Source organism: Bubalus kerabau, chromosome 3 (assembly GCF_029407905.1).
Source record: "Bubalus kerabau isolate K-KA32 ecotype Philippines breed swamp buffalo chromosome 3, PCC_UOA_SB_1v2, whole genome shotgun sequence".
Classification (NCBI taxonomy): Eukaryota; Metazoa; Chordata; class Mammalia; order Artiodactyla; family Bovidae; genus Bubalus; species Bubalus kerabau.
Window position 1 is genome coordinate 36217787 of NC_073626.1, and position 12379 is coordinate 36230165.

The following is a 12379-nucleotide window of genomic DNA, read 5'->3' on the forward strand; positions in this document are numbered from 1 at the left end:
GGCCACGCCCGGGCCAGCCACACCACCCAAGGCCACGCCCGAACCAGCCACACCACCCAAGGCCACGCCCGGACCAGCCACACCACCCAAGGCCACGCCCGGACCAGCCACACCACCCAAGGCCATGCTTGGACCAGCCACACCACCCAAGGCCATCCTTGGACCAGCCACAACACCCAAGGCTGTACCTGGACCAGCCACAACACCCAAGGCCGTACCTGGACCAGCCACAACACCCAAAGCCACGTCTGGACCAGCCACACCACCCAAGGCCACACCTCTACCCATCACATCTTCCCAACTGATAGCAGAAAAGAACCTGGTCCCAGCTGGGCAGTGGGAGAAGCCAGAACATGAAGAACTTGCAGTGCCCTCCAAGCCAGAGGTAGAGGGGCACTCCTCAGAGACCAGTAAGCCTCCTACACAGGGAGTCCTCTCATCTCCAGCCTTCCCCCCAAAGATATCACCTGGGCGAGAAGAGGTGCCATGTTTCTACAAGCCCCATTGCAGCCAGAACAGCTCCAGCAGAGAGGTGGCTGTGGTGATGCCCACCCTGTCCAGAGGAGAAGCTGCAGGGTCAGGCAAGCCTGTGGAGGTGAAGGAGCCCCAGGAGCTGCCACCCAAACCCCCGGTCTCATCCCAGGCTGCTGACGAACTCCTCAGGCACCCGGTGACGGGGGAGGTGGTGGAGAGGGGCTCCCCTATGGCCCTGCTTCTTGCGGCCAAGCAGAGGGCCCAGAAAGGGAGGCCCAGGGGGCCTGCCCTGGGCCGGTCCTCCCTGCCAGGGAGTCTCCAAGGCCCCAGCCAGGCCAAGGCAAGGTCTGATACCATCTTGTACAATGAGGGCCAGCCCAGCTCCTTCACTGTGGTCCCCAAGGTGTCCAAGGAGACTGAGAAGGTCCCCCAGCAAACCTCGCCAGGACAACCCAAAGAACTCTGTCAGTGGGAACTCCAGCCCCGCAGGGACCCAGAGGACACGGAGTCGTGCCGCGGGCCCAGCTCGATGAAGGTGAAGCCCCAGGCCTCCGCGGCCTGGGAGAGACCAGCGCCCTCCAGCCTCCTCCAGGGTCGCCTGCTGCCCAAGTCTTTCTCGTCCCCTCCTTCTCCTTCCCACAAGCCGGAGGAAGACAAGGAGGAGGAGTTCAACTTTGAGGTCATCCCGCCGCCACCAGAATTCAGCAATGACCCCAAGCCCCCGGCCGCCCCCTTGCAGTATCTGGGGCGCCGGGGTTCCCCTCCCCGGAACAATTACTCAGACTTGGGGCAGCCCGCGAATGCGGGCCCACCTCGCGTCTTCTCTCATTTCTCTGCGGATCCAGGTCCGGCCCGGGGCCTGGAGCGCTTCTCCGGCGTGGGTGGGGGCCGCTCGCTCATCAAGAAGCGCCTGTACGTCGGGGAGTCCCACCGCAACCCAGGGCCGCCCCGCGGCGGCACCGGCCGCAGCCTGAGCTTCCCCAACTGCTTCGGGCCGCAGCCCGGGGGCCCCTTCGCAGCGCCCAGCGGCCCGGAGATGCGGCGCGTCAACTCGGCGGGCCGCGGGCCCCCCGGCGGCCTGCACTCGCGGAAGATGCCCCTGGAGGGCGCCCCTCGCGGAGAGGCCAAGTACAAAGCTCTCGGCGGCGGCGGCGGCGGCGGCGACTACGGCTGCGCCCAGGCTACCGGCAGGTGAGAGGCGGGCCAGATGGTCAGGGTGACAGCAGGCTGGGAAAGCAGGGGAGAGGGGAGCTGAGCAGGGAAGGCAGGGGAGAGGGGGGCTGGGCTGGGAAAGCAGGGGAGAGGGAGGCTCACCCCCAGACCACCCGGAGCTGGCCAGGCTGCAGCCATTAGCCTGGACATTTGGTTTTCTCCCTCCTGGCTCTCAGGGCAGAGAGAAGGGGCAGGAAGGCCCGCTTCCCTAACACCTACTGTCTCCTTTGTCTTCTCTCTCCTGACTCCCTCTTCCTAGAGTCCCCGTGTGGGGTGGGGGAGAGCTGAGTGGTCCTTGAGTGCTGAGATTTCCCATCACCGAGTTGCATCCAGAGCCAGGCTAGGAGGGAAGGGTTCTGAGAAGGAGGGTATTGGGCATGTACTCTGGCAACAGGGCCTGGACAGGAGGGAACCCGGTGGCTGATGAGTCAATACTGGGGTTCCACTGGGGAGGATAAGCCCTGGGCTTGAGGGGCAGCTCCATCCTTCCTCTGATGGCCCTGGGAAGATTCTCAGGGTGATGGTTAACCAGCTGCAGATACTAACCTCGTCTCTCTCCTGCTTCTCGCCAGGTCTCCCCACAACAACACGCACTACGGAAGCTCCATCAACACATTCACTGTGAGGCCTGGGACCCGCCATCCCATCTCCTATGCCTACTCAGGGGCCCATTGGAAGGCCCCGTCCTGAGCTCAGGGTTTTCTCAGCTCTCCTGCAAGGGGTCGGATCCAGGCGCTTGTTTTGGTGGAGTTGGGAGAGATGCAACTGGTGTTAGGTGGCCTCACTCAGACACAGAAGAGTCTTTGTTTCCCAAAGACAGATGGACAACGAGTGAAGCCTTGGCCCCAGGAAGATCAGGATTGGACTTCTGTTTCCCATAGCCTTGGTGTGGCTGTGGACTGTCTGCAGAGGAGGGTGGGAGGGAGGAGAAGGGAGAAGAGAAAGAACCTTTAAGGACCCAGAGCCTGAGTTTTCACTATCTGGGACTATTTGCTTTAGTAGGGCTTACTGAAAGCAGTTTTCCAAGCAGCCCTGCTGAGCAGGTTCTAAAAGCAAGGACAGGGGCACTGGCTCCGAATGGGAACCCAATGGGAACCCATCAGAATGGCTGTGGTTGCCGGTCAGGCTCTCATGAGGGGCTGGGGACCAGCTCTGTCTGGGTGGGGGTGCAGGGTGCTACAGGTTGCTCTCAGCTTCCACCTGTCCACCAGTTGCCAATCCAGAGGTGATACCTGGGGTTGCTGGTATGAAAGCCACACTGAGGTGGGATCAGGAATATGCGGGCACAACAAGTGGGGAAGGTACCGGAACAAAGTGCTTTGCACTGACCATGAGTGGGGATGGGGGAATTGGTGGTTCATTTCTCCCTGGCCTTGAGCTACAGAAGGGCCTAGAGAGGGGAGACTTGGCAAGTTTGGGATGGAAGGCACGGTGGAGGCTTGCTTTTCTACTCAGACCCAGGCAGCCATGATTTGGGGGGTTGGGCCCAAGGAGCCAGAAAGCCTGGGGCTTGACACCAAAGGCCTTGAGTGGTGGTCAGGTCCTGTATGGCATTTGGAGGGGCATCATCCCAACCACCCCTCCCAACCCCAGGACTACAGGTCCCCAATATTATTGAGGCCTTGTGATGTGTAACCAAGATGCCAGAAGGCCTTGGAGAGTAGAAGGCGACAGAGATGGGAATAGAGGTCTGAGAAGAGTTTGCTGCGAGTAGGGACCGTGATTTGGAAAGTCAAGAGTGCAGGACCAGGCCCATTCAGAGCAGGGAAGCCTGATCAGTAGGGTGACCATTTGTTGTTTGGTGGGAAGTCTGGGTTTAGGCCTGTTTTCCAGTGAATTAGAACCCCTTCCACTTTCAAAAAAAGTCCTGGTGTAGATGGTGTCTGGCCATCAGACATATCAGGGAACAGTATTCCTTGGTCCATCTTGTCTTCAGGTCTTGCAGGGTTGAACTCTTGCGGGCCAGGCCAAGGCAGGCTGCCTGGGTGAGGGGATAGGGCAGGGGGAGCCCACCTCAGAAGAGCAGGCTGGTGGGGGCACCCAGGAAGCAGTTCCCTTTGGGGGCACGATGTTGGACCTCTGTGATGTGTGCTAACCACTCACAGTACCAGGGTAGAGGGTAGCAGATGACCACTTCAGGGAAAGAGTGCTGGGGTGGGCAGGTGCTCTGATGGGGCAGGATCTGGTCACCTGTGTCTGAAAGGCCAACCGCACCCCAGTGCCAGCACTGTCTCTATATATATGTATGTATTTCTCCCTGTACAATGTTTTATACAAGATTTCACTCATTTATCTGCTATGTTAAGGCTTGAGGGGTGGGATGTGGACTCCCAGCTGTATCTTGCTCTGGGGTTGGCAGGGAAGGACTGATTCTCTCTTGGCTTGGAAATAAACAGGCCAGTCTGGATAGCCTCCAGCCCTGTGGCTGCAGATTGATGACTGAGATGTCCAGGGCTGTGACGAGAGGTTGGGGGAACTCAGCTGGGGAAGGCAGAGCACAGGGTGGTGGCTGAACTGGAGCCATTATGCTGGGCCCAACTCTCTCTTCTGACCCTTAGGTTTTCTCATTCTCCAAGTCCTTTCAAGGGGAGGGAGTAGAACTGAAGTCTGGTGATAACAGACTGTGCCCCAAAGCAAATCTCTGAGTCTCTGAACCTCAGTTTCTTCTTCTGTACAATGGATGTGATAACCTACCTCATGAGGCTGTTGTGGCAACTGGAGACAGTCGTGCATTCATTTAACAGGGATCTGAGTGGCCACGAGATAGCAGGCACTGTGCTTAGCGCGGATATACAGCCATCAACACTGACACGCCTCTTACCCATGGCAAGACTGTAGTCTCGTGGAGGAGAGAGAATGGAAGGAACGCACGGAAACAGCCTCTATTATACAGAATGCTAGGGAGGGGAGAAAACAGGGACTAGGAGAATAACTGGAGGGTGGGGGAGAGGAGCGGATTGACTTTGACTGGCTGGTCAAGGGGAGGCCTCTTGAAAGGGTGCCGTTCATGTGATTCCAACCAAGCATCCAACATGAATCTGGTCCTCAGTAATTGCTCAATAAACTGCATCTTGTGTGGCCCTACATGGTTTTCCGTAAAGCATCTTTAACTTCCCCAGAAGAGGAAACTGAGAACCAGAGGTCATCTCAGGACCGTGTGAGGGAGAGGGTGTGCTTGTTGTGTTTCCTGTGTCTGAGCCTTTTGTGTGTGTGTTAAGGGGGGGATTTCTGGGAAAGGGAGGCTGGGAGGGTGACTCACTTGTCCGGCAACTTGGAAGGGCCTCCCCTCTCCCATCCCGGGGCTCCCTGGTTCTCTTATCTCTCACCATCCACACCCTGAACTGTGAGCAAGGATGGGGCCCTGCCTCTGGCTGCTCTGTGGGAGGGGCGGATCAAGGAATCACCTTGAGGCATCTCTAACTCATCTCGAAAATGACCAGGATGGATGCGTGCTGTGTGTTTATTTTATTTTATTTTTTTGGAAAAAAAAAGCTTTTGACCCTGCTGCATGGCATGTGGGATATTAGTTCCCTGACCGGGGATTGAACCTTTGCTCCCTGCACTGGCAACAGAGTCTTAACCACTGGACCACCCTGTGTCTGAATCTTAAACTTTGTTAGTCCCAGATTTCTTTAAAGTGCTGTTGAGAGCTATGGATGCTCACCCCAGAAAGACGCCCCCACATGCATTTTTACTTGTTATTTCAGAAACTCCACAGATCCCCCCAGACTGGGCTCCATGGACTTCACACTGAGAACTCCTGATGAAATCGTGGTCGTGGCAACCACCAACAGTGTACTTAATTTTGACAGTTTGGAAAATTCATTCCTTTGCTTGTTTACTCCCGACAGTTGTCGAAGGAGTGCCGGCCTTGGAATACTCCTACTTCCATGCTGATGAGAAAATTCGGGCTCCAAGAAGAAGAGTGAATTGTTCAGAATAGCCCACCTGCCTCCAACCTCTGCTCCTCACCGCTGCCTGCCTCCCACCATTCCCACGTTTCATCCCTCTCCCAGTCACATCACGGCCCCCCCAAACTGTGTACCTGTCAGAGCAGGGAAGGGGGAGGGCCTGAGGAGGGAAAAGCTAACAGGCAAAGTTAATGGCTGTACGTGGCACAGGTGTTCCTGGATCGGGGTGGTCACACCTTGGTTTCTGGATCGGGGTGGTCGCACCTTGGTTTCTGGAGCCTCCTCACTGCTCCTTGGATGTGGCCCAAGTCCCGGTACCCAGAGCCACCCCCCCATCCCACTTTGAGGCCTGGCCCAAAGCAGCAGCGAGTCTGGTCCTGGGGCCTGCAGTGATGTCTGAAGGGCCCTCTTCTCCCAAAGGAGAAAGCACAGCTTTCTCCAGGGTGGGGTTTCCTGGAAGCAGAGAGGCCTCCTCCCACCCCTGCCGGAGGCTGCAGGAGAGAGAGGTGCCTTCCACTGGGAGGCGTGAGGGGGTGAGCGGAGGCCTGCCCCTGCCTGCTCATCCCCCACCTGCCTCCCCTCGGCGGCCTGTGGCCACTTTCATCTCTGCAGCTCGAGGGCAGTACTGGTTTCCCACCATGAGTCAGTTAGCCGCCCGGAATGGGCGGCCCCTGAGTCCAGGCAGAGGAGCTGGGCCTCCTCTTCCTGAAGGCCCCGGGGCCGGCCGGCCACTGTGGACCCGCTGCTGGGGCCTCCTGGGGGCGCTTTTGGCCAAGAAGGTGAGAGAAGGAAGGTGTGCTTCTGGGAGGGGCCGGAAACCCAGGCAGTGCCTTGCTGATGCTCGTCTTTACCGGGACGGTCCTGTGCTCCTGCCCAGTTCTCAGAGCTCTAGAACCATCGTCAGCACTTGGCACAGGGGAGCCTCTCCCACTCCCCTCCTTGAGAACTGCTCTCCGAACTCCTATAGACGGTTCTCTGAGGTCTCCTGTCCTGTAGGAGACCTGTCTCCTTCCTTTCTCGGCCAACCAGTCTTCCTTCTTAGCGTCCGTGTCAGGAGACTCAGTGGCACCCCCATCTGGCCTGCACCCAAGCTCCCCATTGCTAAATTGAAAGTACTCTGTCCCCAGCCATTTCTCTGTGGATCCTGAGGGCCACTCAGGTTCGGCCTCTCCTCTCCCCTCCTTCCTTCTCACACAATCGTGAGGCCAGAGCAGCCAGACCGATGGCCTCACTATCCGCCCCTCGGCTTCCTCAAGGCTGACTTGCTCTTCAAGGCCCAGCCAGCCCCGTGCTGCTCGGAGACCCCTCTGTCCTCCACATCGCGGCACCCACTTCCCTTGGCTGGCTCATCCTTCAGGCCCCGCCAAACATCCCTCACGCCCTCGGCAACCTCAGCTCCTGTTAAAGCTCCCGGTTCCCCTCACATGGTGTTCAGACGCTCTACATCTCCCTCCCCCAGCAGCCTGTTGGCTCCACAAGGATGCCTGTCTTATTCATCACAGTATCCCCAGCATCTCGGGCTGCTCCTGGGCGCACCAGGTACTAATATGCGTTTGTTGAATGGCTACCTGTTAGTATGTAATCAGATGCTGTCACGCACTATTTAAGTTCCTTGAGAGCAAAGGCCACGTCTTCTATGGACTCATGATCACACAACCCTCTGTGTTTTTTTTTTTTTTTTTTTTTTTGGCTGCACTGGGTCTTAGCTGCAGCATGCAGGATCTCCGTTGTATTCTTGGGGATCTTTCGTTAGGGCACATGGACTCTCTAGTTGTGGCACGTGGGCTCTATAGTTGCGACACCTGGGCTTAGTTGCTCCACGACATGTGGGATCTTTCCGGACCAGGGATCGAACCTGCGTCCATTGCATTGCAAGGTAGATTCTTAACCACTGGACCACCAGGGAAATCCCAACCTTCTTGTTTCTAGATGTCTCTGACCTGATCTAAGGCTGAGGTTCCTGCAGGATGTAAAGTAATGGTTTTAGGGACGGGCCTCGTGGGTTTCATCATCCTGCCTGGTGCGCTGAGACTTTGATGCCCTCTAAGTGGAGGCAGAAGGACCTGGGTACTACCAGGTGTGGTCCATCTGGTCCTCAGAGGGCTAGGCGTGGGAGCCTCAGATGACCCTCGTATCAGGTCAGGGCTGCTGCCCCCTGGAGCTGCCAGCGCCAAGCAGCCCAACGACCTGCACGCCACGTTCACTCCCCTCCTGCCCTTCCATCCTCAGCACCGCGATCGATCTCCAGCCTGTCCCTGTGCTACCAGCATCACCGGGAATGTTTCTGTGAAACGTGGGCCGGACAGTGAGAAGCAGCGGCACCCCTGGGGCCAGGGTGGCAGAAGCCAGTCAGGATCAGTCTGTTCACTGTCCCCCACCCCCATGCCACAGAGCCCTCCCTCAGGAGGAAGCCTTACAGTTCGAGGGGTTTGGGTTTGTTTTTGCTTTTTTCCACCCCTCCGTTAAACAGCGAGCTCCCTGCTCAAGGTTCTCGGCCTTAGGAGGGATCCACACACAGAATGGGGACCCAGCGACATCGCCGTCTTCCATTTCTCCCACTGCAGTGTGGCATCATGTTCCCGGTGCCACTGAGGTGGGATGTTGCTAGAGGTCCATCTGTGGGGCATTCCCTTCTCATCCCTGAAAACTGTATTTCTTCCATCTGTCTTCCCCAGACCGAGCCTCCAGTCTCCTTTAAGACTTCCCCCAGGAGAGGTCTGTCTCCTGCCACTTCGTGTCACTGCCATTTGTTTTCTGAGCCACTCAGAGAGGGTTTAGTGGGCGCCTGCTTCCTCTCTTTCTCTCTCTTACCCTATCTGTGATCTTCCTGCCCTTTGGTTCAAAACTTTCCAGCATTTGTTCCAAATACCCGAGGCAGCACAAACCTAATATCCCACAGTGCTAGAGGGCTGCACAGTACAAGGCAAGGAGCCACCAGGAATTCCCTGGAGATCCAGTGGTTAGGACTCCATGCTTGCACTGCCAAGGGCCTGGGTACGATCCCTGGTTAGGGAACTAAGATCCACAAGTCACCCAGTACAGCCAGAAAACAACAAAGGCAAGGAGTCAGGCAAGAGGCTCACAGTCGAGTGCAGGACACACACACACACACACACGCACACAAATAACTAGGATATAAAGCAAGACATTTCAAAGTTCTCCCACCCAGGGGAGCCGGGTGGCCAAATAGAGCAGGTGACCACACAGGACACACTGCTGGCCGAGCACTACGGGCGGCCCCCCTTGCTGGCCTGTGACCAGGTCATCAAGGCCACCCTCAGCCCTGTGGCCCCAGTGGGAGTTCATGCATGAGCGGGCAGAGGAAGGAGGGCAGGCATCTGTTTACCTGCTTCCTCTAGTGTCTGACACGCAAACCCTTGGGAAAGGGTACCTGTTATTGCTGATGCAAACACACACACTGCTGTTGTCTTCGATGACCTGTCCTGGCCCTTTAAGGCTGCCGTTGACATTCACTTTAACCTGATGTCTCCAGGCAGAGTGGAGGGGAGCGAGGAGAGGAGTCTGTGTCATAGCACTGCTGTCCTTGCCCAGAGGTCTAGGCTGAGTTGCTGCGTGTGAACCTCATGTGTACATGTGAGGTTGGCTGTGCGTGGAACCAGCAGGTGGCGCTCTGCTCACAGGTATCTGACCTCAAGCCCAGAAAATGACGTTCATGCTGAGGTTGACAGGGCTCCCCTTAGGATCCAGGCACCGAGCTAAGTGCTGCCCCATCTGCCAGTATTTCCCAAACTCGAGCTGCATTAGCTATATTGGAGGATTTGTGAAAACACAAATCCATGGGGCTCATTCCCAGCACTCCTGATTCAGTGAGTTTGCTGTGGGTCCTGAGAATTCACATTTCTGGTCATGTACAGATGTGAGAGTTGGACCATCAACAAGGCTGAGTGCCGAAGAATTGGTGCTTTCGAACTGTGGTGCAGGAGAAGACTGTTGAGAGTCCCTTGGACAGCAAAGAGATCAAACTAGTCAATCCTAAAGGAAATCAACCCTGAGTATTCATTAGAAGGACTGATGCTGAAGCTCCAATACTTTGGCCACCTGATACAAAGAGTCAACTCATTGGCAAAACCCTGATGCTGGGATTGAGGGCAGGAGTAGAAGGGAGTGACAGAGGATGAGGTGGTTGGAAGGTATCACCGACTCAATGGACATGAATTTGAGCAAACTCCAGGAGATGGTGAAGGACAGGGAAGCCTGTGTGCTGCAGTTCATGGGGTCGCAAAGATTCAGACACAACTTAACTGAACACAAAGTTCCCAGATGGGTCATCCCAGTCCTGATGACCCAAGGACCACACTGTGAGAAGTGCTGTGGTGTAGTATCTTATTTAATCACCCCACTCCTCTCTGGGAAGGCAGCATCCAGTTATCAACAAAGAAACTAAACTCCCAACAGGCCAAGAGATGTGGCCTAAGCCACATGGCGGACAGGCAAGATCCAACCACCTGGGGCCCCGCCCTCTGCCTCAAGGGCCCTGTGGCTGGGGTGGCTGACAGCACCCCTCCTGATTCCAGTAGGGCAGTAAGAAGAGAGAACAAGGGAGGGATAAGCAGGGGAGGGATAAGCAGGGTGCTGAAAGGAGGCATGAGGGTTGTTAGGCTGGGAGGCATTCCTGGGGGTCCAGAGTGTTTTAAAAGCACTTTCTTTCTATTGAAATATAGTCTGAGGGACTTGTTTGGTGCGCCAGTGGTTAAGACTCCACACTCTCAATGCTGGGTTCAATTCCTGGCCAGAAAACTAGATTCCCACATGCCACAACTAAGACCTGGTACAGTCAAATAAGTAAATATTGTAAAGAAGAAAGAGAGAGGGAAAAAAAAAAAAATATATATATATAGCCTCATAATACTGGCCAATGAGCACTCACACCGCAGACCCTGTGTGGCCACCCTGAGCCCCTCCCTTTTCAGGACTGAAGCTCTGGCTCCCCCTGCTGGCAGAGATGCTGCAACTGTTTGTGCTCATCTGGGTCCCTCCCCATGGTCCTTTTTCCATGTGACTGACTGCCCTTTCCATTAGAGAGCCACCTCACCCAAGGTCATGTCGGCTCCCTGGAGGCAGCCCATGTTTGTTGATGGTTCCTCCTTCCAAGCCAGGACAATTCTGAAGACTCCTCACAACTCCTGGGCTCCCCCAGGGAGGCTGGCCTTCTCTCCCTGCTCTCCCTCACCCCTCCCTACTTGACAGGTATGCATCCTAAAGGGTCTCCCCAAACACGTCCTGTACACAAATCACAGTGTCCCAGGAACCTGTCCTGTCACAACTGGTCACACACCACGCACTGTTCTGAGCATTTACACATATTATTTCAAGGAATCCTCCCAGGGACCCCAGGATGTAGGTATTTCTATTATCTCCAGTTTACAGATGAGAAAAGTAACTTGCCTAAGGTCACAGAGCTAGCAAGCTGCACAGCCAGGATTCCTATGCAAGCTCTGAAGTGTTACACACACTGTCTTCTAGAACATTTCTGTGGTCTAGCTTCAAAGAAATTAAAGGAATCAGCCAAAGGAGATTTATTCTGATATGAGAGGGGAAAAAAAGTCTTGACTGCTCCCAATTCTTTTCAGACAGCTCTCTCCGTGTCTGAATATGCAGCCCTGGTGCCTAATTTTAGTTCAGTGGTTCCTAAGGTGAGGAGGGGTGTAGCTCCCTGGGGAACTTTGGCAACGTCTGGAGATATTTATTGTGGTGGTTGTTGTCAGATCTGGGAGAAGGGACTTCCCTGGTGGTCTAGTGGCCAAGACTCCGTGTTCCCAATGCAGGGGGCCTGGGTTCAATTCCTGGTCAGGGAACTATTAATAGATTCCCACATGCCGCAACTAAGACCTGGTGCAACCAAATAAATAAATTAAAAACAAACAAACAAAAGACCTGTGAGATCCTAAGGGCATTTAGCAGGTGGAGGTCACAGTTACTATTAAATGTCCTATAATGCAAGCAAATCTAGCCCCAAATATCAGTAGGCTACAACTGTGTGTGTGTGTGTGTGTGTTCCTCTATCCATGGGATTTCCCAGGAAAGAATGCTGCAGTGGGTTACCATTTCCTCCTTGAGAGGATTTTCCCAACCCAAGGATCGAATCCACGTCTCTGCATCGTGGACAGATTCTTTACCGCTGAGCCATCAGGGAAGCCTAGACTGAGGTTGAGAAACGCCGTAATCTGGCTTTAAAGCCCAGTCTCCCAGCTGCTTTTACCCTTAAGGACTCCTAGTATGATGACCACTAGAGAGCAGGCAATGGCACCCCACTCCAATACTCTTGCCTGGAAAATCCCATGGATGGAGGAGCCTGGTAGGCTGCAGTCCATGGGGTCGCTGAGGGTCGGACATGACTGAGCGACTTCACTTTCACTTTTCACTTTCATGCATTGGAGAAGGAAATGGCAACCCACTCCAGTGTTCTTGCCTGGAGAATCCCAGGGACGGGGGAGCCTGATGGGCTGCCGTCTATGGGGTCGCACAGAGTCGGACACGACTGAAGTGACTCAGCAGCAGCAGCAGAGAGCAGGCTTTGGTGGAGGTGGTCAGAGATGTTTGAGCATTGGGGTGGAGAGAAGGTTGGGAAGGCAAACCTCCTACCTGCACATCTATCTAGCTAGTAGTCACAGGCAATGAAATCCCAGAGGCACAAAGCCACTTATCACATTCATGCTTGAAATAGCAGGAGGAGGTTGGAAACCACCTGTATGACCCTCCACTTGGAATGGGTTAAATAAGTAAGCCATGGTAGAGCCATACAATGGGACACGGTGCAGCCA

At 55.3% G+C, this 12379-nt stretch overlaps 1 protein-coding gene across 1 annotated transcript in view; it reads left to right on the plus strand.

Moving 5' to 3' along the window:
- C3H6orf132 (chromosome 3 C6orf132 homolog) overlaps positions 1–2376 on the plus strand; it is a 33878-nt gene extending 31502 nt beyond the window's left edge. The window contains exons 5-7 of the mRNA XM_055574682.1: positions 2–121; positions 212–1665; positions 2259–2376. Of these exons, the coding sequence (XP_055430657.1) occupies positions 2–121; positions 212–1665; positions 2259–2376 (1692 nt within the window). The remainder of the gene's footprint in view (position 1; positions 122–211; positions 1666–2258) is intronic.
- Positions 2377–12379: the final 10003 nt, after the last annotated feature.